We start from the raw sequence: 25,487 nt of genomic DNA on the forward strand, positions 1-25,487 counted from the left end.
CTCCCAGGGCAGTGGGCACGGCCCCGAGCTGCTGGAGCTCAGGGAGCACTGGGACATGGCTCTCAGCTTTAGGGTTGGGGTTCGGGTGGTGCTGCATGGGGCTGGGTTGGGCTCGTGATCCCAACGAGGGTCTGTTCCAGCTTGGGATGATGTGTGGGTCTATGATTCTGATGGCACTATCACCACGGAGGATGCAGAGCCAGCAGCTCTGAGGAGGGGACACCATGCAGGGACCCTGCTCAGGTGCTGCAGGGTGGGGTGGCAGCAGCCTTGTCCCAGGGACCCCAGGAGAAGCGTGGGCCAGGAGCTGCAGCCGTGAGGTTCTGTCTGCAGTGGGCAGGGATGATGTGCACCCTGCAGCCCTGGCACTGCAGGGCCACTCAAAGCATGCTGTGAAGGTGAGCGGCGCTGGTGAACTGCAGCCCCCACACCCTGTTTATTCTGCAGAGCCTTGGGTCGGCTGAACAGCTCTGGGAGCCCTCACTGCGGGACAGGGGCATGGGACGGCCCGGGGAGCAGGGACAGACGTGTTCCTATTCCTTTTCTCAGAACAAACAACACCTCCCCCACCCTGGGCACCCTGGAGGTTCAGTGCCAGGACATCGGTGAGAACCCCAATGTCCCCGAGCTGCCCTTTGTTCCCACAGCACATCCTGCCCCCCGGCCCCACTTCCAGCCCGTGTCTCCCTGTGCTCCCCAAGTCGATCCTGTGCCGCACTCTCCTGCCTGGCCCCAGAGGGTTTGGCAGCCCTTGTGCAAGCTGAGCCCTTCCCACAGCCCCGCAGCCGCACCCAGCTGTCATCGCACACACACGGGAGACTCGTCCGTAATTAGGCAATTAAGGATTGGGTGTTTTGGAGAAAGCGCGCATCGTAAAGACTTTGCACAAGTCTGAAAGCAGACCTGGGAGCATTCTTGGAGTACAAAGGTGCATGGGAAACCTCACCGTGGTGAAAGATTGAACTTGATAAGAGGAGTTACAAGCCTGAGAAACACACTGGATTGCAGGGCGCTGAAGATGCCTGGTTATCTTTTCCTCCTCTCTAAGTCAGATAAGCCGAGGACAAAGGACTTGTGATTGTGCAACCCGGGCTGCAGCGGCCAGGCCACGTTCTTGAGACGTTCCCAGGGTGGTGCTGGGCGGAGGAGCTCAAGGCAAAGGGGCACCTTCAGCAGCTCCAATCGCTGTGCAGCTGTGGGAACAAAGCTCACCGGTTCTTGCACCCAAAGTTGGCAGCTGGGCAGGAGCAAAGCTTGTGTAGCCCCTGTGTTTGCTCCTGCCATAATGCCTGCTCCCAGTACTGCACAGTAGGTCCTCAGTCCCATCCCTGACCCATGTGGAAGCCCCCAGTACCCCGCTGCACCCCATGGGGTAGGAGACTTGTTGCTTGGTTTGGGCCTGAAGGAGTTGCACCCCAGCTCTGTGGGTGCAGCCTCCTGGGGACTGATGCAGGTCCAGTCCCCTTCCCTGCTTGCAGAGCAGCCCAACGTGTGCAGGGCTGTTGGCTGCTCCTGCATACTGGGGCTGTGCTCTAGCTGAGGTGGGGAGGAGGCCCAGGATGCTCCACGGGTGTGAGAGCAGTTGTGGGATGGCACAGGGACCGTGCACCCTTCCCATGTGCCAGTCAGACTGGTCTGACACTCAGAGCAAAGCCACTTGCTGCAGATCCTGGAAGCAGGGTAAGAAAATACGCATCCATCAAGGTTTTGGACACGAGGGAGCAGAGCCACTGGCTGAGGAAAAGGCTCTGGACCCCAGTGCCCTGCCTGGGAACTGCTGTGCTCTCTGCCCACTCGCTGCCGTCCTGCAGTTTTTCCTTTGCCTGCCTGCATTTGCAGAGCATCTCCAAGCACCAGGGCGCCATGCCAGGTGGTTTTACCACACTGACTAAGCAAGAAGCTTCCCTTGGCCAGACAAGAGCCTGTGACACAACCCATCCACCTGGGTCATCCAGGAGCATGCATGCTGCCAACGGCCTCCAGCCACATCACACCTTGTCTGTGCCACGTGGGGACCCACAGCAGCGTCACCTCTCACTGCTCTGTCCCCAGCCTGCTTCGGGCAAACAGCCCACCAGGAAAGCTGCTCTGAGCACCCCAATGGGACAAAGGCATCATGAGGCAAAGCCGTCTGGGCTTGAAGTGACTTTCAGCACTTCCATCAAAGCCTCATGCAAGGAAAATGCAGCTGTGTCAGGGAAAACAACAACCTAGGTGTGAGGCTTCTTGCCAAGGCTGGGTGCTGGATGAGTGTCTGCCCATGGTCCCGGAGATAAATCTGAGCTGATGAATTGCCCATGTGGGTGAGCAGCGGGGTGCCAAACCCCCATGCTGTGTGTGGGGCAGAACTGCTCCCCTCTGCCCATCCTACTTCAGCTCACACGGATACTCTGAATCCCAGCAACACACAGAGAACTCTAAATAGGGTCAGAAATCCAAGCGTGGCTGAGCACAGGGTCACAAGGGACTGCCTGGCAGCTCCCTGGCATCCGCAGCTCAGGCAGAGCCCAGCTGGCACAAGTCAGCTTTAATTTCATGTTTCTGTGGCAGCAGAACACCAACACCGTGAGGATGCTGAGGTGTTTGCTGCTGCTGGCTGCCCTGAGGGATGCTCCCTCACATGGCCACGGCCTGTGTGGGGCTCCTGCAGCCCTGGATCCTTCCTCACTGACCCCATCCCTCTGCAACAGGGGGAGAAGGGATGTGGGCGATGTTCTTCATTGCACAAGAGGGTGTGGAGGGTGCAGCAGCTGAGGGTCCTCAGAGAGGCCACGTAGAGAAATAATGGTGCCATGTGAGCCCCCCCAGCTCCATCACCCCCTCCTGATGGGGGAAGGGGAAACTGCTCACAGGCTTAATGCAAACCACAGCATTGCTATTTCCCATACTCCAGAACTGGAGGAACAGGCCGGGCTGGTCCCTGGGTACACACAAACAGTGAGTGCCCTCACCAGAGAAACCACCAGGAGGATGCCCCAGCCTTTCTGGAAGCGCAGTGCTCCCAGGCTGCTGGCACCATGGGAAAAGTCACCACGTTCACTGTCCCTGAGCCACACGTGTGGCTCCCAGCAAAGCCACAGCTGGCCAGGAGCACACAGCAGCCCGTGCCTTGCATTGCAAGCTCAGGCAGATGGGCAAACTGAGGCTGTGCTGGGACGTGTATGAGTGTAACGGAATGGAGTGGGTGGGGGGGGCTCTGCAAGGCTCAGCAGGTCCACACCCCGCTGCAGCCTGGTGCTGAGGGTCTCCATCCTTCATTGGGGAGAGATCTGGTGCACACAGCCCCGGGGCGGCAGTGGGACACAAATCTCTGCCTGCACTCCCCCCACTGCCCTCTCACCTGTGCTGTTGTCCCCCAGCGAGTTCCTGCTGCCCTCTACCAGCTGCCTCATCCTCTCCTTTGGGACCTTCAGGTATTTGTCACAGTTGCACACCTGGGAAAAGAGCGGGGGGAGATGGTGAGGTGATGGCTGGGATGTCTGTAACCTCGAGCACCAGCCTCATCCCTGGGCTTCCCAACTGCACACGTGGGGACACTGAGGCACGTCCCACTGAGCTCAGGGCGCTGCCAGCAGCCTGGCATGCTCAGCCTCCCTTTGCCCTCCCTGAGAGCACTGTAAGGTACTGGAAAGCAGCAGGTTGATTGCCAGGATGTTCCACGATGCCTTTTGTTTGCTATTTGTTTTGAGGGGCTGTTTTTTGCTTGCAGAGCAATTTGGGCATGCTGCATCGAAGGAAAGCAGTGAGACAGGTGCATAACTTCACCAACCAGAACAAGTTTCCTGCCTGAGGGTTTGCTCCAAAGCCTGTTGAAACCAGAAAGGTTTCCACTGCCCAAGCGGGCACCATGTGGGCCCTCAGCATGTTTGCAGCGTGCCGGCTGGAACGGCACCAGGGTCACAGCGAGGTGCAAAGATGCCCCTTCTTCCCACACAGCTGCCTCAGCAAGGATCATCTGTTTGAAAGCAAGCTCTGTCCCACAGCAGGAAGAGTGATTTCCATCTGCAGCCTCACAACATCTACAAGAGCACTGCTTGATCCCAGAAGACACCAGGCTCCAGTCCCTGACGGCAGAGACTGAGGCAGGCAGAGCCGTGCCACCACAGCCAGGTGTCCCAGCCACATCCTTGGCACTTCCACAGCAGCGTCACCTCCATGTCCTTCAGGATGGAGAGCAGCACACAGCCCCAGCTCAGCCCCAGGCTTTCCCATTCAAACCCAAAGCCAGGAGCACAGAGGAGATGAAACTACAAAACCCCGGGAGAGCAGAAGAAAGATCTCTCTCCTGTGAGAACCTCAATTTTCTGAGGGGCCACATCAGCACTTTGAGTTATCAGATCATGAAGGAGATGTCACTTTCTAATTTCACTGCCGACATGACAATAACTGGCAGAGGCTGCCTGATCCCATCTGATCTGATCTCAGGCTTTGAGTGCTCAGAGGAGGCAGAGCTGGAGATCTCACAGCCTGTGTTCCCTCTGCCTCTCACCTTCCCTCTCCCTTCTTCAGCTCTGCCCCAGCTCAGCTGTGCCTGTGAGCAGCTCCTGGGAAGGCGGGGGGCCAGATCCACGCTGCAAGATGGCAGAGAAGAAAAAAGGAGCATGAAGGGATTCAGAGGTGGGCATAGAAGACGGGCAGATCTGGTCCTGTGTATAGGGCAGGTGTCACCTGCTGCTCTGGGACTGCACAATCCTGGAGCTGCTGTGTAGCGGAGCCGGATTCTGCAGCTCAAGGATGTCCCAGCCCCCACAGCCCAGCCCCACGGCTGCCCTGACATCACAGCTGTCCTGCAGCCCTCACACTGGGGTGTTCTGGCCACAGCTCCCCCCTGCTCAATGCCCTGCTCTTCCCTACCTCAGGAAAATTCCTCTGCTTTGCTGAAATCCAGCACTGCTGTGACCCAGGGACAGTGCAGCCCCTGGGGCCACATACACCGTGGCCATGCGTTTCCTATTGCCTGGGGCTCCCAAACACAGCTGGGAGGTTCTGTGCCCCCACCACCTCCACAGCCCCTGGGCCTTCCCCATCCTCAGCTCCAAGCACAGGGCACGCTCCAGAGCCAGACAAGCCACTTAGCAGGAGCGCCAATTAGCTGTAATAAAAAATTGCAATTCATTTTTTCTTGTAACGCCCTGCCAAAACGAAACAGAAGAAACGAGGTGAGCAGGGCAGCTTGCCACCTCAGTAAGGCACGGGGGCCAGCGGTGGCCTTGGGCCGGATGCTCCACTCCTGCATCCCGGGGGCTGGGATCAGTTTTGGTACGACCGTTTGCGAGTGAGGGCAGGGGAGAGCCTCACCGATGGGAGCGGGACGGGGCAGCTCCCCGCGGGCTCCGGCAGCCCCGCGCTGCGCGGCACGGATGGTGCCTGTCCCCGCAGGTGCCCGGGGCCGTGCGTCCCGGCGCAGCCCGCAGCACACCTCCGAGGAGGAGCAGCTCGTTCTTTCTCACGCTAGGGCAGCCCTTTGCCAGCACACGCTTAGTCACTGGTAAATCCCAGCCGAGATCTGCTCTGCCCGCTGTGAAACGGATCTTGGCTGCACCCCCGCTGAAGCAATCCCAGCGCTCGGGAGCCATGGCGGGTGCGCTTTCCCACGGCAGCCCGGCTTCCAGCGCCCCGTGTGAATCAGCCCCGGCGCGGGCAGCGGGAGCGGGGCCGGCGCTGAGTGCCCGGCGTGGCACACGTGCAGGCGCACGGGCACCGGTGCTGCTGGCAGCCAGCCGGGCACAGCCAGGCGAGTGCACCCCGGCACCCATCACCGTGCCGGGTGTGCTGGGCGCTGAGATCTGTGTGTTCTCTTGGTTTCCGCTCACCACGTCTGTGTCAAGGGTAAGGAATGAATCTGGTCCGTGCCGGCCCGACCTGCTGTCCCTGCTATGGCCTTTTTCTGTTGTTTTCTGCTCCCCTCTGCCCACCAGTTCTGTACTGCAGTGGAGGAACCAGCAGCTCTGCAGCTGCTGTCCCACTGCCCAGCACCCACCGCGCACACAGAAACTTGCAGGTGTTCTGCAATGCCACCACTGAGACTTATTCGAAGGGGATTAGAAGGGATGACACCATCAGCCCCAGACCATGACACCACAGCGAGTCAGCACAGCCGGCACCCCGTGCTGGGACATCCCCAGCCCGAGCAGCCCGAGCAGTCCCAGCTCTGCCTGCACAGCACAAGGAGTGCAAGGCCCCCAGATGCCTTTTGCAATGCTGGGCTGTCCAGTGGCTTTTTTGTTTCAGACAGTGATCCTTGCCTCTCCCAGACCCCCAGGGGGAACTGCACCGCAGTGACGCATGAACCTCCCAGGACTCGAGGGACTGGATGCACCAGCCTGGAGCTCCTGGGCCATCTCAGCATCCTCATCCTGTCCCAGGTTCAACAGATCACAGAAGCCAAAGGTTCTGGGTCTTCAGAAGGGCCCTGGGAGCTGCCCTGAGCCCAGGTGGAGGCTCAGAGGTTGATGCCTGGCACCTGGTGCCAGCTGGAGAGGGGCCAGTCCTGTCCTTCCTCTGCTCCAACAAAGTGCTCTGGAGTCACTTTGGTGGTAGAAGAGTTGGCCCCATAATGGTGTCCAGAAGTGTGGGTTTCTCCCATTCGCTCTGCAGACACACGACATCAGGCCAGCATCACTCACCAGCGCCGAGGCTCTTCTTGGCACTGGTTTTGCTGGTGATGCGCAACTCTCTGCCTGGAGAGATTCTGGCTTAGGAAATCCTCAGTGTACCAACACTGGCTGTAAAGGGCAACATCAGTAGTGCCCGGAGTGAACTCTCTGGGGCAATTCAGGGCAGCTCATGTCAGGACAATTCCCTGCGCGTCTTCTGCTCGCCATATCACAGGGCCATCCAACCGCCACCTGCAGTGATATCTCTTTTCCTACTCACCGCCTACCCTCTTCCCTTCCTTTCTTTCCCTCTCTCCAAGATGGATATCATGTGGTGAAAGGGCCACTCCTCCGGATAGAGCTTGCAACTCTCATCCTGGTTGTGAAACCACAGCCCTTGAGCATCCAGGAGTTTCTTTCGGGGACATTCTGAGATGGAACGCTCAGCACACTGGGCATGGAGGATGCTCAGGCCCAGCACAGGTTGCCCACATTGCTGTCCCATTGCACAGACAGGCCTGCCTCTGTGGAACCCCAGAGCAGGGGCTGCCCAGGAGGGAGGGGGATTGTGAGAATGTCATTGACAAGAAAATCAGGTAACCGTCACTGGCAAATTCCAATCACAAGTCAGGATTTGATGCCTCATGCTCATCTTCCTCCATGTGTGTATTTTCTCATGCTTTTTCCCAACTCTCTAGCTCCTTCTTGCTGCAGTTACAGCTTTCATCTTCAAATGCTCTTTTCCTTCTCTAGCAAATGTGGGGCTGAATTCCCCTCAGCATCTCTGAGCTCCATGCACAAAGTGTAGACACTGTGGGTACAAAGGCCACCTCCAAGCACAGCCCCTGGGACAGCCACACATCTAAGGGGGGGTCAGAAAGCAGAGGGCTTACTGCTCCCCTTCCCTGGAGAGCCAAGGGCTTGACTCATGCAGTGTCATGTCATCAGTATGCTGCTGCTGCACGTGGCACTCCTGCCTTGGGTGCCAGCAGAAGCCATGCTGGGACATGGGTCGCCAAACGGGATGGCAACCTGGGTACCGTCTGCTGTGCAAGGAGCACCGGTGTGAGTATGGCCACGAGAGGCAGGTAACATGGAAACATGGGGCTGCTGGTGGGTTCCTGGGATCACGCAGGGGCATTCTGGTTCACAAAGAGGGAAGGGCTCTGTTTATTGACTCATTAACATCACTTCCCTCATCACCAGCCAGGTACTCTGAGAGGTCTCTTAGGCAAGTGCTGACCTAGCCCAACCCTGCTAAGCTGGTAAGATGACATGGGATCCCATGCCAGCCCGGTATGGCGTTCCCACTGCTTTCTCTGCTCCCGCTTTGCTGTTAGTCATCTGTTTCTGGAAGGTTTCTCATGCATAATAAAGTGTTTCAACACTTGCATAAGCCAGCTCTTCTCATGAGTGACCTGCTGCATTTCCCAACGCTTTCCCTAGGCAGTCCTTCCGATTGCCACGAAATACGGAGTTAAAACATGAAGTTTTCTATCCCCCTCGGAGGCAAAAGGTGTGGGAAATTGAACAGATAAGAATGCCTTTAATTAGTATCATTTGCATAAGCTCTGGGAAAGGCTCACCTGACAGCTAGAAGGGCCTCATTTGTCTGGGAGCACGAAACAAGAACCACGGGCACTGAAACAGGCAGATTAGTGGAGCTGACAAGATTGGGGAGATAGAGCCAGCGGAGGTCAGCCCCGGGGAGCAGAAAAGTGGCCAGGGCTGCTGCAACCCGCGGCGGGCAGCGCTCTGGCTCCAGGCCTCCCTTCTTTGCGACAACCAACTCTCAGCTGCCACGTGCCAGCACACAGCAGCTCTGGGGAAGGAGAGGGGAAGGGAAATGCACACAAGTCCTCAGGTGGCTTGGGAAGGCTGCCAGAGTGGGCTCAGCATCCAGCAGGGCTGGGGTTTGCCTTCCACCTCTGCCCTGAGCTCCCAGGCATCCCGTCCTTCACTTCTCCCCATGCACGCTCACTCATTCCTCCACATCAGCACGTGCTCCTCTTGGGACCCCAGCAGGTGGGTGCCCACTGGGGAGCACCCGTGGGGCTGCCCTCCTGGTGGTGGCAGCTGTGCCACGTAGTGCCGTGTAGCGCCGCACCACGTGTGCTGTGTGATGCCATGCCATTCGGTGCCATGCCAGCTGCAGCAGCTGACTACTGAAGGTGCTCACCCCTCTCCACACACACGTGCTCACAGCAGCAGGTCCCTGACCACAAACCCCATCCCGCTGCCGCCTCGCCATTGCTCTGCCTGGGGTAGTCGGCTGCACTGAGGGCGACTTAATTGTCAGTGACACCAAAAACCCTTTTCCGTACCTCAAGGCCTTTGCAGTGATGAGAATCTCACCCGACATTGCACCTAAACCCACATGCAAAGCTGAATTTCCCAGGGGAAAAAAAGTAAGATGCTCAACCCCCCGCTCCCGCTGCGTACGCTCACATGCACCCCCCCACATCCCTCCATTTCCCACAGCTGTGTCTCAGCCATCTCAAGCCTCACTTGCTTGGTTTCTCCTACAGACTAGCAGAGCTGGGCTGCAAGCTGCAGATGTGGGGGCTGAGCCCCTCTGGAAGACTCGGTCTGCTGCAGCACCCTTGACCCAACCTTAACCGTAGCCTCAAGCCCTGTTTGTACAGCACCCAGCACAACAGGGTGCTGCTCCGGGACAGGATCCTAGGGGTTACAACAAGTTTAATAACAAAGCCAGAACAATAATAACCACCTTCTAATGAGGCATCCCCAATGCCTTTATTTCAGGGCGAGTTCCATGCCAGGAGCTCCAGCGCTGGCCCCTTCCCTTCCCCTGCCTGACCACCTCTGCCTCGGCTCCTCCAGCCCTATGCTGACACTTTGCTTTTTGCCTGCATAAATCAACCTCCCTGCTTTATATCCACCCTCTAAGCAAGGGTGAAACCCTCCCAGGTGTGCATATGGGCATCCTGCAGCCATCGGCTCCAAGGAACACACCTCCTGTGGGGCTGGTCCTGAGCCATGCCATAAGAGTCTGCACCACGGCAGGAGCAGGAATATCTTGTCCAGCTCTTCTTTCTACAGGGAAATCCACCCCTCAGATTGCTAGCAGTTCCACAGAGCACTGCTGGGCATCACCACAATGCACACCGGCCCTACTGAAAGTTGTTTTCTGCCTGATTCAGGTGCCACACGCTGCTGCAGGCAGAGCCCTCGTGCTGCCCTCTCTCTCTGCACCAGCTCATGCAGTTTCAAATGAAACTACTCTCGGGGCTCTGCTCTCTGCTGCAGGTGCTAGGAAAGCATTAGGAAATTACGTTTACAGTGTACTAAGCCAAATGCTACCCTTATTCCGGCTTCCCCTGCCTTCCTCTGGCAGCTGTCCCTCAGGACAGTTGGGGTCAAGGGCCATCTGTATAACATATGCTGGAGGGTTTCTCCCCTTGCCCCGCACTGAGCCCTCCAAGTTTTCCCAGCTACCATCCTTGCCCAGGAAGGGCTCTGATTTTCCCCAGAGCAGCCTGCAGCCTTGTGCAAAGGGCCCAGGACACCGTGTGCCAGCTGCTCCATACGCCCTCCAGCCAGCTCATGTCTTCGGCACCCCAACCCGCTCCCTGCTGCCTCCTGCAGAGCCCTGGGCAGGGGCACGTGAGCGGGGGCTGAGCTGGGTGGCGATGGCGGTGGCCGGGGAAGCCGGGCTCACGTTTCAGCTTCTATTTTTATCTGGGAACCAAAGCCTGCCCGTGGTGCAATCCAGAGGCCCCCAGAGGCCCCCGGGGGATGCGCTGCCTCCCCAGCTGGAGCCAGATAGCATCAGCTCGCTACCTGCCTTCCTTGTCAGCGTGCCAGACCTCCTGCGAGAGGGCAGCATCTTCCAAGGCACCCAGGCATCCCTGCCTGAGGTGTGCAGGGCAGGGGAGTGTGGATGTCCTACTCCTCATCACGCCCAACTGTCTGGCGCCCAGCACGCCACCAGCAGTGCCAGCAGTGGGTGCACATGTCCCTGTTCAAGCCCGGCCCCAAACCCATGCCATGTACAACCCCAGGATGGCCAGGATTCACCTCTGGCCCCTGCGGTTGGAAGGCAGCAGGGTGAGTTTGGGCTGGTAAGGGAAGAGGGCACGCGAGTGGTGGCAGCATCACAGCGAGGAGCCAGGCAGGCTGCGACAGCAGCACCCCGAGCAGCCCAGCTGGTCACTGGCTCGGCGCCCATGGGTGGCTCCTGCCATCCCCCTGCTCAGAACATTGGTATGGAGCCAGGACCTGTGACGGTGGCACTGTGTTGGATCTGTGGGATTTTGTTTAGAAAGTGACAAAATAGATTTAGTTGATAGGGTTACAATAAAATGGAAGCATCTAAAGCCCAAGGTGCTTGCTTGGCTTGCAGGCTGCGCTGGGCAGAGACACAAGCCAGGACCTGGTCACCCTAACCTGGCAGTGCTCTCCCAGACCCAGGAACACCATTTTGGAGCAGCAACATCATGGGCAGCATCAGAGCACAGCCCAGAGCCTCTGTGATGGGCACCAGGGCAGCTGAGCCCCCTTGGTCCCCTGGCCGGCAGCAGGCCTGCTCCTTTAATTGGGGCGAGACCAGAAGCTGCAGCAGAAAACGGGAATTTAAAAAAAAAAAAAAAAAAAGCGTGAGAAAGGAAATCTGAGCAAGGCCTGGAGCGATCTAACCAATCCAGCGGAAACAATAGCCCAGGAAGAAAAACCAGTTCCTACACATAAGGTAGAATAGGCTGGGAACGGCTGAAGGAGGGGACGGGAAGGCCAACCCTGAGCTCACAGCCTGCAAAACAACCCTGCAGCAGGGCCGGGCTGCCGCCCCGCCGTGCCCTTCCCGCAGTGCCTGGGCAGCGCAGCAGCCCCACAGGGCAACGCGCAGCTCGGCTTCTCTGGCTGGAGCTCGGCTCCCATCAGTAACTTGGCTGAGGTTAGCGTCCAGGCTGCAGTTAGCCCTGAGGATGGGATTAGCCCCGAGGAAGGTTGCTCCAAAGGTGGGTCTGGGTACCTCCAGGAGGGGGGAAGTGTTGGTGATGGCACAGACCTGCCTGGGCACCAGTGCAGCCCTGTGCATCAGGAGCACAGATGCAGCTCCACAGCTCCTTCCCTTCACCCCACATCCCACAGTGGAGAGTGCCTTAAAACCTGCAGGGGTGCAGACGAATGATGCAGGCACATCAGTGCGAGGGCAACCCGCCAGTCTGTCCCTCCCAGACACATCCTTGCTACCAGCCTGGTGCACGCAGCAGGGCAGGTAAAGCAACTCCAGCACTGTGCAGCCCCACACTTTGCACCTCCATGTGCCAAGCTGTCCCCGGCCCCCTGGCATCCCCCACCTCGCTCTGGTGGCACGCTCCCTGCCTGCCCCAGGACTTGGCCTCGCCTGGCGTGTGCAGGAGGAGCCAAAGAGAGCAAGGGCAAAGCCGTTCCCAGCACATTTTTCTGCTTTGACACACTCGCCAGCCCTCTCAGGCTGCAGCTGGGTTCCCAGCACGCCGCCTGGCCTTCCCAGCCCGCTCCACTCAGCGAGCAGCGCGTGGGGCCCCGGATTCCCCAGTTATCTGGCAGGGAGCAGCACAGGACAACTGTGGCAGGCGGGCGGGGGCTCTGGGTTCAGGCCCCAGGCATTGTCTGCGTGGCCTGAAGCTGCTTTGGGTCCCCGAGCTGAACCAGAGCCCACAGCTGGTTCAGGACCGCGGGTCAGGAACCTGCACGGATCAGCTGTGGTGTTCCCTGAGCGCCCGGGACACGCATCGAGACGAGCCCCGGACAGCCAACAGGCAAAGCCAGCCTGCAGTTCAATAATGAAATAAAGATCCTAAGGCAGAGATACCGCATTTGCAACACTGTGGGGCCCCTTGGGCAGCTCGCCAGCAGCCCGGTGGAGGCACGCACTTGGCCCCTCTTTGGCATGTTCTCACTCACAATGTCCGGGCGAGGAACAACCCCTGCCCAGCTCTCTGCTCAGGCAGCCCGGAGCCGTGCGGGGCTGTGCGACCCACGGGCAGTGATGCTGGGGCTCCTCTCCCACACACAGCTCTGCCACACAAGTGGCACCATGGGCGGAAGCGGCACCCCTCAACGCAGCCTTTGCTTCCCATCACAGCACCTCCCAGCTGAGCTCCACAGCCCGGACCCCCCCCGCCCCCCAGCACCCCTGCAGCGTTCACCTCCTGTCTCACTTCACTCCGGTGCTTCCATGCTGGCTGCCCCCATCCTATCACCTCTGTGCCAATTCCCCCCCGTGCCAACCAAATTTATTTAATGCCAAGCTCTTCCTTGCTCTTTTTCCCATCCCTATAATCTCCGAGGCCTTTCTAACCAGATGCACTTCAGCTCCTTCTTGTCTTGCTGACATGCCCGCTCCAGGTTGTGGCACCTGGCACCCAGCCCACGTGTGCAGCTGGGGCAGCCCCAGCTATGAGCCCCTCTATGGGGGTGACACCAGGGTCCTACTGCTAGAAATCCCAGCAGCTTTCTTGTCTTAGGTTTAGCAAAGCCCATCCAGTCCTTTTGTATTTTTCTCTTTCTTTTTCTTTCTTTTTTGTTTTTTTTTTTAAGAACAAAATAGAACGGAATAGAACAGAACAGCTCAGTTCAGTTGGAAGGGACCTTCCGGTCCAACCGTCTGACCCCCTCAGTCCTAACCAGAACTTAGAGCACCTTATTCAGGGCATCATCCAAATGCCTCTTGAACACTGACCGGCCTGAGGAACCGACCACCTCTCTCAGAACCCTGCTCCAGCATTTGACCGCCATCACAGAAAAGAAATTATTACCAATGCCCAGTTTGAACCACAATCCCCACAGCCCAGGGCTCTGCATGAGGTGCCCTCACAGCCAGCTCCAGCCCTGCAGAGCACAGCAGGTCCTGGCAGCACAGCAGAAAGCATACCCACACATGGGTGGAAAATGGTTAGAAGAGAAGCAAACAGATGAAAGCAGATTTGACATTTTGCAGAACAGAAGGGGAAGGAGTGATGCTGGGGAATGAAGAGGAAATAACCTCACACAGGCCTCCTACTGAAGGTTTCTATTCCAACTGTCAGCTCTGCGAGACATCTGACAGCTCAGCCTGGGGCTGTTTGCCACCACCATGCACCCCTGGTCTCACCGCAGCAGTGGTGCAGCTCTGTGGGGAGGTGGTGGCACACACTGCTGAGGGCTGGCGGATGTGTGCAGCTACCAACACAGCCAGATGTCCCCCCAGCTGTCACCCATGGGTGAGGGTGGTGGCACCCTGGGGAGCTGGAGCTGCTCAGTACCTCTGGAAAATTAAACTGTGACCCCATCCTGTACACAGCCTGCCACAATGGCTGGCTTTCCTGGGTCAGCAGGTGGGAAGAAGGAGCAAATATTTGCCTTTGCAAATGCGATTGTTGCCATTACAGATATTGTGAAGCAGGAACGTGCTATCTCTCACGTAATCTTTCAGAGCCCAAGCAGGGACATGGGCTGGCCAAGCAGATCCACTTCTCCCAAGGTTGCCATTTGTCACCACATTGTCCTTTGGGTCTCTCCTGGTGACTTCTCTGTTTCCCGAGCCAGAATCTTCCACCAGCCAGGAGCTCAGGGCAAAGAAATGGATTCCCCAAGACAGGTTTTACATCCTGTTTTATCCTGGCTGCCCTTTTCTCTCTGATGGCTGCACATCCCTATCATAGCCCCAGTGACCCTGCGGCACCAGTCTGACCACATGGACTCAGCAGTGCCCACCCCATTCTGCCCACCAGCATCCCAGCTTGACCCTCATGGCGTCAGGGCTGCTCTCTGCCCAGGCCTCCTTTCTGTGGTCCCAGCCCGGATACAGCCCTGGCAATGCAGCAGCTGTCCAGGTGTTCCAGATATGGAGGGCCACCGTGTCATCAGAGGCTCTCAGTGAGGACCAGAACTACCCCTCTGCCTCCATCATGTCTAACAACCTCTGCTGATGGAGATGCCCAACGTCTGTAGGCTTTGCTCTCCTTACAGCTAAAGAACTAGCGTGAATCTTCCCTGCTGTGAGTCAGGACTTGTCCCCATCTCCATGGAGGGTACAGGAGTCCCACACTCTGGACTGTATTTGCTCTGATAGATCAAAACCAGCCACGCTTGTAGGGGAGAAAGTCATTCTCAGTACAATCCTCTTGCAAGGCAGTGGCTCTGGGCCAGATTCCTGACAAATACCTTGCTGTGGGATGGGGCTTCAGGCACATGGATGGGGTGGGAGCTCCAGAAGCTGTTCCAGGGCAGGGGAAGCTGCCAGCACTCTGAGTGGCTCTGGGGAGTAATTGCAGCATCCAGACCAACGTTCCTGATCCATCTAGGCAGCTCTGGGGGAAGGCGGCCAGCCCCACACCATGGCCCCTGGCATGGTCCCATGGTCCTTTTGGTTTCCTGCAGCTGCACCCAGTTAGGAAAGTCAGCAGCTGTGTGAGGATATTTTGTTTTGGTTCACCAAACTTGATAATACTGATAGGACAGCCAGAGCATCCCCAGGGATGGTAATTTATTCCTTGGCAGGGACGTATTTTACTGGGACAGGCCTCCTGCCTTTGTAACACATCTTCATTGGCTGAGTGCTGATGGGCCTCCAGGTCTAAACCTGGATTGACATGGCTGCAGGACAGGAATAAACCTGTATAGGACGTGCTGCCTAAGGAAAAGCCTTTGGCAGAACAAGAGTGGAAGAAGGGGGTCCAGTGAGAAGCAGGCTGGTGCCAGAAACCTTTGGAAGGTTTGAGTGATGTGATGCAACGGCTGCAGATGGGCTCTGGCAACACTTTCAACACAGAGGATCTGAGGGGGAGCACCACCTTTGTAGGGAATGAACACGTGCATCTTAGCTACAGGGGCACCAGCAGCTCTTGTGGCTCTTCTCCAAGAGGATGTCCTAGAAACAGTTTCAGAAAGAAGCCCACGCAAGGTGGGAACTGGGACCTACAGGGGGAAAATGCATGGGAGACATCAGGGGTGAGCAGCTACAACACTGAGTCCGTGCCAGAAGACCCCAGGAAATCTCTGCAAGGAGATGCCACACTGATTCCCACCATCTCCAGCCTTCAGATGTGGTGCCGTGATCCCATCAGATGCACATCAGTGCTGTGCGAGCACACCCAGCACATAGACGGGCTCCCAGGAGCTCACACACTGCATGCTGTGTCACACGCACAGAAGGGTAAAAGAAAGGTAATAACACATCAACTAGTGGCAGAGTTTAGGCTTTTTCTGGTCCCAGGGGTTTTGCTGTCTATGCTTTCAGCAGCAAACTGGAGAAGAGAGAGTCTGGAGAGGGAGACAGACAGAGAGAGAAGTGATGCAGCCCCACTGCAGCGCCTGTTTCTGCTCTTTCACGGAGCAGCATGGCATCAGCCAGCATGTGCAAAACCTGAATCTCAAAAAACCCCAACACCTGTGAATGGAAAGTGCTGCTGGGCTCTTGGAGGTTGTGCTGGGGAAGGGTGGTGTGCACCCATTCCTTGCATTCCTCCCCACTCCTGTGGGATGATGGCAGGGTCACTGTGGCCAGGATGGCGGCTGGGCTGGGAGGTGGGAGCCTTGCTGGCTCCAGGCAGGGCTGGGGCTCTGCTCCTCGCCGTGGGGCTGTGTCCCCACTGGGGGCTGTGCTAACACATGAAACCTCACATCTATTTGAGTTGCTCTCAGCATTGTTCAGATGTAGATCTCTCACCAACCAGCACTGCATCCCTGGGTGCCATCGCTCTGTCTGCAGTGCCCCATGTCCTGCCACATGCACGGCTACAGCGTTGTATCCCCACGGCGACCAACTTGCCCACACACTGGGAATCCTCGGGCTCACCTGCCCACCCAAGCACAGCTGGAGGCACACTCTCTCCTCCAGCACCAAAAGACCCAAATGGAAATTGGGGTGCAGGGTGAGGCTGTAGGAGCTCCGGCCGCTCCGTGCTCCCATCCCTGTGCTGGCTCCCTCCCGGGCACATGAGCGAGGGCACAGTGCCAGCAGCTGATGGGAAAGTTCAGGGTCGGGGCGAGCTGCAGGGAGAGGCACATAAAGGACTTATTGTGCCGCGGGTCTCCCTCGGCTGTGCGTGTAGAAGGCAAGCAGTTAAAAAACAAAACGCAGCCCAGAAATATGACAAGACACCTTTTTCCCAGGCTGCTCTTAAACTCTAATTAAACATTTCAGCACACTCAAGCAAGGGAATGTCTGCTTCTCAGGCCCAGGCGATCTCAGCTGGAAAACATCTCCTCTGGTGTGAACAGCCTCGCACAGTGTGACCCAGAAAGACTCCCCTCAGCCTGCAGCGATGCAAATGCACATGGCAGGGTGGGAGACCTGCCTTCACTGCCTGGAGCTGAGGGTCGGGGCTGCGTCCTGGGGATGTGGGGCATTGCAAACTGAACAGATCACGTCCTGAGTGTGCGGCTGCCCCAGGTGCAATGCGGAGCCAGGCTCGGGGCCACCCTGAGCACGGCCTCTAAGACCCTCAGATTGCCCACTGCTGAAAGGCCGTGAATCTGCCTCACTGCCATCAGCTGTGTGTGAGCTCTGAGCTGAGACATGGGAACCCTTCAAGCAGCGCTGCCGTAAAACCAGGGAGGCCAGAGCTGGCATGGTGCTATTTCAAAGAGCGAAGAACAAACAAAACAGCACAAAAGAGCAGAGAAACAAAGCCAAGCACTGCAGGGAGTGCCGGGACTCCTCAACCACAGCAAATGAACAGAGGGGCACAGGGTTCGATCTGCCCCTCTCCAGGTCCCCTCAATACCCAGCACTGCGATGCCTGATGCCAGGTGAGCACCACCACAGGGGCCCTTCTTGGCAGCACCCAGCCACCAGCCCTCTGCACTTTATCAGACGCACAGCCTCAAAAATCCCTCAGCACCTCGTTTCCATGCACAGACCACATAAAGTGCATGGGATGTGCTGTCTCAGGGGCTGCAAACCTACAGAGAAGCCTTCGGTGGAACAAGAGTGGAAAAAGAAGGGAATCTGGTGAGAAACAGGCTGGTGCCAGAAACCTTTGGAAGGTTTGAGTGATGTGATGCAACGGCTGCAGATGGGCTCTGGCAACACTTTCAACATAGAGGATCTGAGGGGGAGCACCACCTTTGTAGGGAATGAGCACGTGCATCTTAGCTACAGGGGCACCGGCAGCTCTTGTGGCTCTTCTCCAAGAGGATGTCCTAGAAACAGCTTCAGAAAGAAGCCCACGCAAGGTGGGAACTGGGACCTACTCACCCCACCTGACATGAGGCCAGAGGAGCAAACCACGCTTGGTTTTGCTGGAGCCTCAGGAGCTGGTTGTTTCCACATGAGAAATTTCCTCAGCACGAGAAATTGGCCAAACCAAGGAAACCCTCCTGAGCTGCTGCATGATACAGCAAGGTGGCTGTTGTTCACCGGGCCTGCAGTCGGGTCAGCATCACAGAACAGTGCTGGGCATGAGCTGCAGTTCCACCCCTGCCACAAATTGTGCCACTTGCTGACGCTCTTGACACCCAAGAAAGGGTTACCATGAAAATCTGCAATTTCTGAAATTGCTGGGTAGTGGGAAAGTGCTGTGCCCTTCAAGGCTGGGATCGCAGGGACAGCCCATGTGAGGACACTGTAATTTGGCATCCCGTGGGGGTGGAATTTGGCAGAACTGGTCTCTCCTGCTCCGAGGACATTCCAACGCCCTGTGCGGGCAGTCTGAATTAAACTAACTGGATAAACACAGCAGCTGGGGGTTATCCATCTCGAGCCCCTTCACTTGGAAAGCACCAAGGCTGTTCTGTGCCCTGCAGGGAACTGCCAGCCTGGCACAGCAGGATGCTGAGCAGCACCCGCAGTGTGCTGGGATGGCACGTGAGTGCCTAGGGCTCGCAGCCCCACAGCAGGAGCCATCCTGGGATGGGGACATCTACAGGGCTCATCCCCTGCCTGACCATGCTGCTGCAGCAGGACAGTTGGATTTTAGGCAGAAATCTTGATTTTTCAAGAGCTACCAAGCCCTGGTAGCGATGACCTTGCATGCTCTTAGCCAGACAAGCAGGCTGTACTGTGGTGGGCTGTGCAAGACACATCCATCCCCAGCTCCAGGTCTCCCCTGAGCTTTTCTGAGAGCCCCAGCTCTGCTTTGCGTCCCAAGACACAGCAGGAGGTGACGGCTATGGGGACCGCAGTGCCACGGGGCGCATCCAGCAGCCTTCCTGCTCTCCCCGGGGTGCTCACGACTGGGCAGCGCAGAGCACTGGGACACCAGCAGCCGGTGGTGCGGCTCGGACCCTGACCTGTCGGCCACTTGTTTCCCAGGCTTCTCCCTCCGGAAGGAAGCGCGTGCCGCCGGGATGGAGCGTGGCGGGGATAAAGGCACCGCGATGCGCTCCTCCTCCCCTCTCTGGGCAAGGCAGGGGGACGCCAGCTGCAGAGGGAAAAGGTTCCCAGGATGAAGGTGTTAAATGCCCTTCTCCCGTGCTGCTGTCACCTCGCAGTCCCCGGGGTGTGAGAATCAGACTCTATTATCCCCTCATTAGGAACTAACATACTGTACTAACCTTTTCACATGAAAGCTACAGTCTGTTCGCCAACAAAAGCTGACAGTTTGTTCCCAGGAGTGGAAAAAAAAAACCAACCCAACAAGCACTTAGCAGGGGCTTCGGGGCCAGCCGTCCTCTTGGTACTGTGGGGACATGGTGAGCCCCCACCAGTGCTATGAGGGGGATGGGGCTTTCGAGCAAGGGCAGCTCCTGGACTCCCTTTGCTTGTTCCCTCATTGTGGGACTGATGGAGCTGTGGGTATGGGTGCACTGCAGAGAGCAATCTGGGCACACTGCCTGGCCGCCCCAAGGGAGGGGATGCCCAGCTGGCAGAGCCCTTCTCACCACCAGTGCCACCATGGCTGCTCCAGGCTTCCCCTGAGCACCCTGCAGGGTCCTGTGCTGCTGAGCAAAGCACAATGCAGCCTGCGTGGCCCGGAATCCCCACTCCCCTTCAGGTTCCTTTCTGTGAGCTTCCATGCTGCTCTTCCCACCCACTCCCAGCAGCTGCTCAGCGGGGCTGGGAGAGCATCACAAGTCTGTGAGACCTATGGGAAAACCATCAGCAGGGTGAGTGAGGCTGCAGGCCAGCAGGATGAGCACAGGGGACGGCTCCTGTGCCTTCCTTGAATGCCAGCAGGCACTGCTTGAGAATATGAACAGTTGGAGTAATGTCCTCCTTTCCCAAGCTGTTAATTAAAGGAGACCTGCCAAAGGCAGAAACCTGAGATTCTGCCCACTGCAGCTTCTTGAAGCTGAGATAACACAGACTGTAGAGCAGAGATCTGGAATGGAAAGGAGTTTCCCTGGTTTCTTTACCTGACTATCTGTCCCATTTTGGGCTGGAGACCTTTGTTAGCTGGAGAAATTGGTCTTGGGAGGTGCCCACAACAAGTGCTGAATCCTTGACCAGCTTTCAGAAGCACAACCCACAAGGGTTTCACACCCCTGGACACACATCTGTTTTCCTGCATCACTGGGAAACCCCCTGGGGCTCCTGGTTCATTCGTAGCCCTGCAGCCTCAACCGGATCATTGTGTCTGATGAGGAGAGCAGGAGGAAGGAGGGACACAGGCCTGTTTTTACACCATATTTCCCCCCCTTATTGCTTCCTTCCCTGCTTGCTTCCCCCTGCACCCACTCTGCAGCCAGCTGTGAAGGCAGCTCCCCCCCTGATGTGCACCACTGCAGACAGGCAGGTGGGTTTGGCATCACACATTTATTAGATCCTGGCCAAGACCACAAAATCATTTCTCACAGGCTGTGGGCAAAACTCTTCCAGAGGCTTCGCTGCCTCCTTGTGATGCAGTGAAGGAGCTGCTGGTGTATCCTGCTTGGCACAGGAGTTGAACTAAACCCAGTGGGATGTCTCCATGTGGCCTGGCTGCTCTCCCTGCACTGAGCCACCTGTAGCTGCTCTCCTGCATTGGTGGAGCTGCGCTTTTAAGGAAGTCTCTTTTCTTTTCGATTGCTGCAAGTCTGACTTGGGTCATCGGGTTTGGCCTGAAGGTGCCAGAGGATTGAAATTCAGAGGGAAGCAAAACCATGATAAACACAGGCTGTCCCCTCTGCATTTCTGCACTGGTTTCAAGGAGCCCTTGGTTCACTCCGGAGCAAAGTGTGTGTGTTGCAGGCAGGCAGGTGTGTTGTGGGATGTTGGCTTACACATGTTCCCAAGGCAGGCAACTTGTACAAAGCATACTTGTACAGAACATGGCAGCGCCATGTCCAGGGAGCAGAGGTCAGCACACAGGCCACCCCCTGGATGCAGTTCAGGAACACTTTTGAGCCATAACTCGAAGCCAGTTCACGGGAGGGAAGTTTTGTGTGAGATGAAATGCAATCCTTAACCAGCAGCTGGCACGGATGTGGCAGGAACTGGTGCAGAGGGGAGGTGCAGAGCTGAGCCGGGGGCATGGCCAGGAGCCCAGTCCTCCCAGCCATCGTCCCTGGCCTTCCCACCGCTGGCCAAACTGCAAAGGTCCTGAAACCACTGGTGCTCTCCAGGGAGGCAGAGCAGAGGTGCTCACACTGCTGCCACGAGTGAGGATGAGCCAGGAGGGCTCACACAGTGCCTTCGCCTCAGCTGGGCTCCCTGCTGCTCGTCCCCAGCACTGTGCTTGGGGCCTGCATGGGTCCAGCGTGGAAAATGCATGGTGGCATCCATGAAAGCACACTTGTTCCTGGGCAATGCAGTGGCCCCAAACCTGCTGGGAGACCTGGACTCCAGCCAGGAGACACAAATGGGAAATCATTTTAGAGGTTGGCCCCAAATCGTCTGCCTGAGGTCTGCCTGAATGTGGTTTCAAACAGGCTAAGAAACAACCAAGCAATGAAAATTAACTCCATATGCAACATTTTAAGTTTAAAAAACTAAAGTGAAAACTTAGCGAATGCCTCCCTGCCCCCCACAACTTTTTCAGTTCAGTCCATGCAACAACGAGCACATTACAGCCGTGGGCTTGCAAATCCCAATTCAGAGACTTCTTTGGCTCCATCGTTATCACTACCAAGCACTCTCCGCTGGTCCCCAAAGCCTTGCTGACCCCCACCTGCAACGCCAGAGGGCTCAGATGCCTTCCTTGGATGCTGGCAGCCATCCCCAGAGCATCAGCCCAAAAGCACTTACATGTAGAGATGATGCACAAAAATGAAAAACTCAATATAATCAGGTACCTAGGTGGAGTCTTAGGGGAAAGCAATAAGCAGTTTGGTCTTCAAGGCTAAACCTCAGAGTGCAAAGCAAGTCAAAATCCAGTCCTGAAGGTCCCAGTCCTTCTGGGACTGTGTGAACACCTGCCAGCGCAGTGGCCTCTGGTCCCAGCGCTCTGTATGAGGCACTGGGGAAAACCTCACAAAAGCAGGAGGTTACCAGGACCTTTGAAGTGTCCCCAACAGCCTCGGAGACACCCACTAGGTTTGTGTTGAGCCTGATTGCTGCTCTCCCCCCAAAAGTTGATTGCAGCTTTTGTTCAGGCCCAAGGATTGCACAAAAGGGATCCACATTGGTGCTTTCTGTGCCCTGCCAGAACACAGAGTCAGAGTCAGATGGCAGAAGAGGCATTGAAAAATCAATCTGAAAAGCTGGACTGATGCAAGTAACCCCTATGGCCAATACAGGGACAGCACAGCCCCGGCCCTATGTGCTCCACAGTGTTGTCTGACTCCTGCTTTGGGCTGGGAATGACAGGGGGCAACAAGACACGCTCATCCCAGGAGCATATGTATGTGGCACACGGGGTTTGACTGTGCGGCTCCTGGGCAATGCAGGCAGAGATGGATCATGCTGTCCTGTCCTCTGCAGCACCAAGCAGTCCCAGAAGAATCAGAGATTTCCTGATCTCCTCTAGGGATCTGCTGCCAGGATTTCAGCACAGAGTGTGACTCTGGTGCTCCCAAACTCAGCACATAGTGCTGCAAACGGGCAGTCTCACCCCATAATGCTGGCTCCACATCTCCGGCCAGTTCTGAATGCTGCAGAGGCACGTGTGAAATTTTGGGGAGTCTTGGAGGGGATGGGGGAGTGTCAGGGCTGCTGGGCCCCCCATGGCTCAAATCCCACGTTTCCTGCTGGCATCCCATCCAAAGTAGCACTCAGCCCCCCTGCCAAGTGTTGCCTGCTCTTTGGGAAAAGCAGCAAGATTTTCTCACTGTCAGCACAGAACCATAAATCACTACAAATTGCCCAGAAAACTCCACCCCACCAAGGCTGGCTCGTTGCATGGGGTGGCACACACTGCTTGGAGCCTGGGGGCTGTCACCCTCTCCCACAGGCGGGTAGGAATCAAAGGACCCAAGACCAAGCTGATGCCTTCCCCTTCCCACTTCCAGCCTAATTTCAGCCCTCGGAAACAGACTTCCTAGAGTCACTGGCAGTGCTGTAGATATTCAGGATTCACACACTCTCACTTTCCTGGGCTTCACCATGAAGGCAAACAGAATTATGGAAAAAAATACTCCAGCAGAAGGCTCGAGCCTTTGTTTGGCAGCTGCCAGTCGATCTTGGAGCTGCAGGAGCCACAGCTGCATCCCAAAGCCTGGAGTGGAGCTGATGGGAGCACAGCTTGGCATAGCACTGCATGGCACGGCACGGCACGGCACGGCACAGCTATGAGCGCTGCTTGGTGCCGCTCTTCCCTTTGCTCTGCTGCCCGCAGGCATGCCCAGCAGAGCAGCAGCTCTTCCTGCTCCACGCACATGCAGGTTAGCAAGAGCTGGGTGCAAACTGGGGAGAACAAGAGGGACTAAGTAGAAAAATCAGTTTTTCTGCTGAAGGCAAAACGCAGGGCTGAGTTGTGCGCACTCCCGAGGGCAGCAGCCCTGTTCTGTCCGCTGCCCAGGGACAGAGCTGTCCCCATCACATCAGCGGGGCAGTGGATGGTGTGGATGAAATGGGAGGGGAGCAGCACGGGGTGCCGCGACGCAGGGCCTCTGCACAACGATGGGAGCCACAGGGGCTGGGAGCAGCAGTGCCAATGTGCCACCGTGCTCCTCCCAGGCTGACGCCAAGCCCCAGTGCTCGGGCCTCACCGCGGCTAAAGCCCCAACATGGCCACACGGCTCTGCCTGGGAAAGCTCAGCAGCGGAGATGACAGGGAAGCCAACTGCTGGGCTGCCCTCCCCTCCCGGCCCTTCCCTGCCGGCTCTTTCATCTCCAGACGTGCGGCTCTTTCATCTTGGCCATCCTGTGGAGGTGTGAACAGCGTGGGGTCCACCAAATGGCCGCGGCCTGCAGGGCCTGGCTGCAGCCTGCCCGCCATCGCTGCCTGCCGACACGGTGATGGCAGGCCCAGGAGGTGGCTGTTAAACCTACATGTCCCCATCATGGTGCCCACTGGGGCATCTGGGGACCGGGGCATGGCTGGAGGACTGTGAATCCTTACAGGTGGCATTAAATAGTGTGCTGACGGGTACCAGGTGCAAGGAGAATGCAGCTGGGTAATGGGAGAAACTGGAAGAGATTGAGACCAAGAAAGAGGAAGAGAAGGAGAAGGAAAAAAATGGAAAAAAAGAGAAGAGAGAAAAAGAGAGAGAAGGGAGAAAAGGAGGAGGAGAAAGAGAGAAGAAGGAAAGGAAAAGGGACAGGAAAAGGGAGAGGAAAAGAAAAAGGGGAAGAAAAGGAAAAGATTCACCCAAGCACCCAGAACCAGAACTCCTGTGTGACATCAGCAGCATCTCTGAGCTACACATGGTGCCTCCAGCAGCCCAGGGCTGGGAGCTGCCCTGCGGGCACCACGCAACAGCAGTGACAAGGAGCAGAGCCAGCGCTGGCAGCGAGCACAAGAAATGCTTTTGCTTCACGCTTGCTTCAGCCACAGAAGCAAGCAGGAGCAGTGGAGCATTGTCACTCAGCCCCTGCTCAGTCATGCAAGGTCCCCTGCAAGGTCCAGGCCCAAGGACATGTGGGCTCTGCTGGCTCTCACCCTACAGAGGTGAGAGAACAGAAAAGCAAATGAAGAAACTGCTGTTGGTGTAGCTGTCTGCCCGGGGTCAGTGGTGCTGCATGCAGTGGGGTTTGCACAATGCCAGGATGGGCACAGTACTGGCACTCGGTGTTGAGAAGCTCCACATCACCTTTGCTATGTCACATAACTGCACCCAAAAAGGCTGTAACTAACACCCGAGAGTTCACACTCCACCAAATGTTTCTTCTGCTAAGAGCAAAAGATGAGTTGTGTGAATGGTTGATGCTTGTGGGGGGTGGGGGAGAAGATGCTCTAAAGCAGAACAGGAATGGTCTAAAGAGCAACCACAGCTCCCAGCTGCATCCTGAGTCACAGAAAGAGGGACAGAGAAGCAGTGGTGAAACAGCAGGGAAAGCCAGCACCCACCTTGCCCTTCCCATCCAACACCCCTTACACCCAGCCACAGTGGGAGGATTTGGGGAAGTTTGCATTGCACATCACAAATCCTTATGGGGCACCACAGATCCCATCCTCAAGCCTGTTTTCTGCCCGATCAAATGCTGAATAGCAGTGAAAAGGAAGCAGTTAATATCAATTGCTTATTGAATTGTTTTATAGCCTTGCTGAACCCAGAAGTTTGAAGTCCACACAAATTTAAATTCACCTTGTAGAAAGGGTCCCTGGACTCAAAGAAATGCAGTCTGTTGGGACATGGGGACATTTGCCCTCGGGGCATGTGTGCTTTAATCCAGCAGAAGAGCTCAGGCAGGTGCATGCAGCACTTCCTGCTCTGTCCTGGTGACAGAGGAGATCTTGCAGAGGTGGCAGAGGCAGCGCTGGGCAGGGGGGCTGCAGGGCTGTGCCACCCTGTGCTGTTTGTTTCTCTCTGGAAATCCGGATCTCACCTATTTAAATAAACCCTCCGGGAGGTGCAGCAACAGGCCTGTTGTTGAGTGCACAGGAAACAGCTGCATTCGATTAGGCAGAGCTAATTTGGTGGCTCCGATAGCCTGGGAAT

General features: G+C 56.8%; 1 protein-coding gene across 9 annotated transcripts in view; it reads right to left on the reverse strand.

Annotated features, from left to right (window-relative positions):
* The window catches only part of EXD3 (exonuclease 3'-5' domain containing 3), a 236,037-nt gene that overhangs the window by 2,936 nt on the left and 207,614 nt on the right, over positions 1-25,487 (reverse strand). For 7 of the 9 annotated variants that reach the window (XM_042878808.1, XM_042878811.1, XM_042878805.1 and 4 more), the window contains one exon: positions 3,341-3,434. The exons of 1 other annotated variant lie outside the window; for it this stretch is intronic. In XM_042878808.1, coding sequence (XP_042734742.1) covers positions 3,341-3,434 — 94 coding nt within the window. Of the gene's footprint in view, positions 1-3,340; positions 3,435-25,487 lie in introns of those variants that run through there. One more of the 9 variants, XM_042878813.1, reaches the window with a different exon arrangement.

The sequence above is a fragment of the Lagopus leucura genome, unplaced genomic scaffold (assembly GCF_019238085.1).
Source record: "Lagopus leucura isolate 7727_CA_CO unplaced genomic scaffold, USGS_WTPT01 Super-Scaffold_100022, whole genome shotgun sequence".
Lineage (NCBI taxonomy): Eukaryota > Metazoa > Chordata > Aves > Galliformes > Phasianidae > Lagopus > Lagopus leucura.